At 33.6% G+C, this 6753-nt stretch overlaps 1 protein-coding gene across 1 annotated transcript; it reads right to left on the bottom strand.

The window, feature by feature from the left end:
* Window positions 1-410: 410 nt before the first annotated feature.
* On the bottom strand, window positions 411-1878 carry LOC140874493 (F-box/FBD/LRR-repeat protein At4g26340-like). Its single transcript, XM_073277785.1, has 3 exons — window positions 991-1878; window positions 763-897; window positions 411-682 (listed from the first exon to the last, which is right to left on the bottom strand). The coding sequence occupies exons 1-3, from the start codon at window positions 1876-1878 to the stop codon at window positions 419-421; spliced, it is 1287 nt and encodes a 428-aa protein (XP_073133886.1). The 3' UTR covers window positions 411-418.
* Between the last annotated feature and the right edge of the window lie 4875 nt (window positions 1879-6753).

The following is a 6753-nucleotide window of genomic DNA, read 5'->3' as shown; positions in this document are numbered from 1 at the left end:
ATTACATTCATAAAAGATTCCTATTATTTTATATTAATTATTTTCTGATTAGAATGACAAACCCAAATCCGATATTAACTGAATCAGTTTTCAATTAATGGGTTGGTTAAGTGTGTGTATATATATCTATCAGTCTATTTGTAAAAATTAAGTGGAACAAAATAAATTAAAAATTCGTGTACGTCAAACAAGTTTTGGCACGCCTTATGTGAATTTAAAGAGAAGGAAAACGTCCAGAAAAAGGAGGATGGTGAAGTGATACCTCTAACACCAGCTTAGGATAGTAAATAATAAATTTTCAACAAATATGGTGCTGGCATAAATGTGAGCCGACGTCCAAAAACAATTTACCTTGAGTCCCAAAAAATAAATTCAATATCTCAAAACATATTCACTACGGCTAACTTACATTCATTTCTCAAACGAGAATTAGCTGACATATCTTAGATGCTCGTGGAAAATGCGCGATTTGCTGAAGCATGCATAGTTTAGAACCATGGTACGGGAACACAAAATGTATCTTTATAGTCTTCAAGATTTGAGCATGCTTCAAAATATATCTGACCACGTTTAACTCATCCTCTTCACCCGCAAATTCAAAAATATGTACATGTTTGAGGGATGCTGATAGACAATCCGGTAAGTGCTTAGGCTCCCTCCAGCCCTTCATGCCGAACATTACCTGATTAATTAATACGACAAATGCCTTTAATTATGTGCATATATAGAAAAAACAAAGTGACAGAACACAAAGAAACCTACCAATTCAATAGTAAGCAATTCCAACTTATATGCACTGTGGAGCAATTCTGTCAAGATATACCAATCAGCTTGTAATTTGATTTGGGTCAAATTATGAAACCTTGTGGTTGCAATGGAGAACGTTGGGTTCAAAAGCTGAAGAGAATTATTAAGTTAACATATCAAAACATAATAATCATAAAAAGTTCAAAAGAACCTATTAGATAACCAGAGTAACAATGCCCAAACCTCTTTCAAAGGACCATAAGTTCTGAATGTTAGACTTTTGGCGTTAGAAAGCTTATCAAGAAATCGAAAAATAGCATCACTCCAGAGACTTATGTCTCCCTCATCTTGCGAAGGGAAATGACGGGATAACATAATGTCTGCTACCACTAATGAGGATAGTTTTTGGTCGTCCGGAATAATATAGCAAATATTATCCTCTATGCGAAGATATTGTATGGCAGGAACATCTAACACGAGCATGTGTTGATGATCTCTATTATAACACTCGGCCACACTCGTCAGCACGAGTGATTTTAGTGTGGGTGAACATAAATGGCGAAAGAAACATTCATTCCCATGTCTTTCAATGACCAAATCCTCAAGAGCCAAACACCAAGAAACCAAGTTAGGAAGAGATCCATCATCCTCGTAATAATTATATAAAAGATGGAGTTTCTTCAGTTTAGGCAAACGGACGGCGCCAGGCTTGACAGAGATTGTACAATTTTCAATAGTCATCTCAACCAGAGATTTGCACTTGAAACAGCGTTCAGGCAACCGAACATCATCGAGTTCAGAGAGATGAAGAACACGAAGATTGCGCGCAAAGGCAGTGCTGATCCACGCATCAATTTGATAGTGGTTAATATCATCATATGGGACGCGAATGCTTAAACTATCGATGGCCCCATCGTGAAACAACAGCATCCTGTAAATGATATCCGCAAACCCCATTCTGCGTTTGCTGCGGTAACCATAATATTCTTCCTCAAATCTAAGATTTTGGACCGAAGTCCATAGTAACCTCCATCGTCTCGCTAGAACACTGGTTCTCACATAAGATTTTGTCCCGAGAAAAGAGAGAATGTGGCATAGAATCGGGTCAGGTAAGCTGCTGATTATATCCATGCAACCCTTGCTAGGGTTCGTTCTTCGGCGCCAAAAGAGACGACTAAGAAGATCCCACGTAAAAGATAGACTCGAGGTTTAATTTTGTTTTTTTTATTAAAAAAGCCAATTGGGCCCGTAATAACTCACTAGAATCCGGCTGTTTTTTTCAGGAAAACAAAAAAAATAAAAATAAATTTAAAAAATTTAAAAATACATAAAAAAAATATTTATTTAGTGTTTTCTTAAATAAATAAATAGTCACTAAACGTAATAGAAATATTTATTTTACAAATTAAGTGATATTTTCGTAAATAAAAATAAAAAATTATAGGGCACAAGGTGAATATCGTTTTGGTAAATAATAAAAATATTTAGGAAAAATAAGTTTTTTGGTCCATTAACTTATTTATGTTTTGGTTTTGGTCTAGCCATTAACTTTTTTAATATGGGTTTTGATACACTAACTTTACATTTTCAGTGTTTTTTTTGTCCAACTGCATACGTGTCAACTTTTGATTGGTCCAAAATGATGACGTGGACCAATCAGAAGCTGACACGTATGCAGTTGGATCAAAAAACACTAAAAATGCAAAGTTAGTATACCAAAACTCACATCGAAAAAGTTAATGGTCCAAAACACAAAGGAGGTAAAGTTATTGGACTAAAAAACTTATTTTTCCAAGTATCTAATTGTTTAAATAGAAGAAGCCATAAAAATGACTAATTTTGTCTAATAATTTTAGTTTTATTAAAAAATAAGTTATGATATAATGATAATTTCAAATGAAGCTTCACAAATTAATTGAAAGTTAGTTGATTAGATGATCTTTAGTATAATAATACTGTAAGACAATGAATTAATAAACTAAAATAAATACTATAAATACTTGAACATCAACAATTTCAGAGAATAATCCATGAATATTTTCGGAAAAATCATCGTATAAGCTTTAAAGCTATTTATAAGAATCCACTTGAAAAATTCAAGCTATCAGCACATTCTTACTATCTATGATATCACATCGATTTTATCATCAATTGTGCCACTCTCAAAAGCCCGACAGAACTCCGAGAAAATAATTGTTGCTTTTGAATTTCTATCAAAAACTGTTCTGATTAGGAAAAAAAATGAAAATCTTTTAGACTATGTTGCTGGGTGTTCTAATTGAGAATGTGAATTCGATTGGATTGAGTTTGTACAAGGGATTATATAAATGAAAGTATTCTAGTAGAAATATTTCTGAAAATAGAAGAATGATATACGTAGAAGGTTATTTTTGAACTTTTATAAACAAATCCTTGTATTATTGTTTATTGCATTTGAATTTTACTAAGTAATCAACTCGGTTTTTGTTACGAGAATTTCTACACCGACCAATTCAGTTCTTGCACAAGCAACTCTGTTATAAAAAGGATAATTGAGCTGGTAACTCTGTTTAATAATCATTAGATATAATATAAAATATTTTAAAAGTGTTTATTCACACTCCCTCTAAGATAGCATTTGGAATAGCTTCTAAGAAGCACTTCTCAGCTTTTCATTAACAAAATTTCACAAAATTTCAAAATTTTGTTAACTAAAAAGTGCTTTTAAGAAGCTCTCCAAACACTACCTAAATATGTTTTCAAACATAACAAAATTAAATTACTTGAGTTTGAAATGCGAACTTATATAGATGCCCTTCACTTGATTAAATAAATAAATAATTAATTATTGTGTTCACAAAAAAATCCTAAAATTTAACCTTTTTATTATTTTATATTAAAAACATAAATAAATTGTACGAACGCGAATCCAATCCTATCCAAATTAAATTGTAGTCACATGATTAACTTCTCATCAATCCGATTTGATAATAAATCGAATGGACTTAAATAATTAGTAACTAATTAGATAATTTTTGCAATTTCTAAAAAAAAAATTAGATTTTTCCTTCGCAAATGAAAGAAAAATAATTCTTAATAATTTTTTTTAAAATTTGTAAACAATCTCTTAGGCTGCTTGGTAGACAGGAATGCAATAATTTATAGAATGGAATTAGTGTGAGAATGGAATGATACGTATAAAATGGAAGATAGATGAGATGGAGAAAGATATGATTTTATAACGTTAAAAAAAATATCATGAGAATAATTTTGGTAGATAAAAAAATAATAGATAGAGTAAGGAATGAAATGGTGATTCCTTGATATCATCAAAGGAATCACTATTCCCATGAATTTGTGAATGAGCATTCCATAGGAATGAAGATTCCCACTTTTATACATTTACCAAGCAAGAGATTTGGAATGGGGGTTGGAATACCCATTTCATTCCCACCTCATTCCATCCTGCCAAGCATGACCTTAATTGTACTTTCACCCCATTGACTCTATGAAAGAATCTGCCTCCCTTCAATCGATAATAATATTCATCTAAAAGACAATAGAGTTCAACCTACTTCATGGATATTACCCTAATTGTCAATCTTATGATTCCACCTAAAAGACTCATTTTGCATCGTGAATTTATACTTTCACCTACGGTATCTCATTTTTTTCATAGCTTCTGTTGGAACACGTTCTCGGATCTGTCAGATCTGATACCCATAGCAGCGAAAGGTTTTAAAATTTTTATTTTCAGATCTGGAACGATTCTAGATCATGGGTACCAAATCCTTACGATTAAAATAATTTGCGTAAAATAAAACAGAATTAAATTTTACCTCTCAAGTCTCAACTTGAGGTTATGGACTCCAACAGATAAATCTGCTCTTCTTGAATATCCCAGGAACCGATGCCTCGATCAACTCCTGAATCAGGTCCACGAACAGAAATCTAAAACCCTCTGACAGACTGCACTAGAAAGTCTATCAAAAGTTTCTCCGAAGAGAGATTAACAGATCTGATCTGTCAAACCAGACTGCAATTTTCGAAAATTGAAGACTGGATTTTCGAACAGGAAAGGTGGGTGTTCGGACACCCTAGGGAGAATGCTCTCTAGGGTTTCGAAAATTGTGAGCTGTGTTGTGTAATTTCTGTACTGGAATAACTTATTTATAACATGGGCTGCTAACAGCTTAGGACCCGTTAGTCATAAGTTCAAGCCTGACAAGCAAAGCCCGTATATTCATAAATTAATATAAAATTCATCGTGAATCAAATTGATAAATCAATTTTACCAATGTGTACAAAAACCTTTTCTGCATATTTTAAAGTCAAGATAAATTTTTTGAATCCGAATTCAGTGGTTTCCAAAAATGGCATTCCCATGTCATTTTAGGAAATCTCACTCCCTCTTTAATCAATAAGAAGTCCTACTTCTCGTTCGCTAAATCTAACTTATTAAATTTAACTATCTCAAAGGGGATTAGAAATCTATTACTTGTGTGACCCTCAATGGTTCAGGGATACAGCTAGCCGTGGACTCACAACTCCTTGTGACTCGGAACAACAATTTCCGACTTGCCCATCAAATCATGGTAAGAGCGCCTAGCAACATCGCCCTATGATTCCATAGGTATCACTGATAGTGCCTGCAAGAACCAGTGGGTTTCGGTTAGCGTACAGTACGGTCCCTTCATCCATATATGCCGATCGAATCAACAACCATTGGTATATCGAGAGTCGTTCGAGATTCGATAACTATGCAATACATTTTGAAGATCAAATAGTGACATCGCATGTGCAACTAGGAAACCAAGTAACCTAAAGCACATCATGTACTTTGGCCAGAGATTTGTCACACTAATATCTCCTCAGATCGCATAGGATATCCACGCTCGTAAGCGTGTGGTGAATCCTTGACAACAAAGCATTGACTCCTATATGTGTCGTAACTGTACCCAATCTCGACACCTGATGACCCTCATGGAGTCGGTAAACGAGTCAAAGTACAATACTAGCATATAGAGTCTCCATGATGTTTCAAGTAGTAAGGACTAATGGTGTACAACCAAAACCACGGACTTATCCACTCAATTAGTGAAAACCACTTGGAATGTCCGAATAGGATAGTTCGATCATCCATCCAATGAATATCCATTTGCATGCTTCGAACATCTCTATGTTCCATACCAATGAAACATGGTACTCGGCATCGCAAATGCTAGTCTCAATCTCGAGCGATCCTTATCCTTATTGCGGACGGCTAGCTTAATTGACTAGGAACTGATTTAGAATATACAGTGATTATAAGATGTGTTTCATGACAGTCATCCATATTCTCTATCACATCTTACATGTACTCTAGTATATTCAAGGCCTTTATCTAAACATTATATAGTACGTCACAATCATAACAATATGACAAAAGATAAAGTAAATGTCAATAAAGAGTGTAAATTATATTAAACAAAGATTGTTTACAAATAGAGTCATAAAGGCCCTCAGCCATAAGTTGACTAGCAGGGCACCCACTCTTTCAGCTTCCTCTGCCCACGATATTAAACGCATCATTGTGTCGCTGCCTTCCGTTACCGTAATAAATTCCTATTCCTATTACTCAAAGTATTAAAGAAAAAAACTCAATTGCCTTGTTGGAATTTATTTCAATTTAATTGTTCATTCCAATATTAAGAGTCAATTATGAATAAATCCCCAAACCCAAACCTTTCTTTCTCCCAACTCTCTCCCTTAAAGATTCTTTCTTTGCACTCCCTAAGGACCACAAAACTTGATTATTTTAATATTTAATTCTTGTACTCAATATGGGTTGTTTTGTGCTTAGATCTGAAGGTTTTATACTTATATCTAAAGATCTCTGTGCTTATATCTCATGTTTTAATGCTTATTTTGGTACAAAGAATTATGTGCAAAAAATGGTATCAGAGCTTTAGGTTAAATATTCAGACTTAATATTATTCGTTAACTCAAACATTTCTTTGTTGAGGAGAAGATTTTTTTACAAAAGAT

Source organism: Henckelia pumila, chromosome 1 (genome assembly GCF_033568475.1).
Source record: "Henckelia pumila isolate YLH828 chromosome 1, ASM3356847v2, whole genome shotgun sequence".
Taxonomy (NCBI): Eukaryota; Viridiplantae; Streptophyta; class Magnoliopsida; order Lamiales; family Gesneriaceae; genus Henckelia; species Henckelia pumila.
Note: the sequence above shows the minus strand (reverse complement) of the source record. Positions and strands in the feature narration are given on the sequence as shown.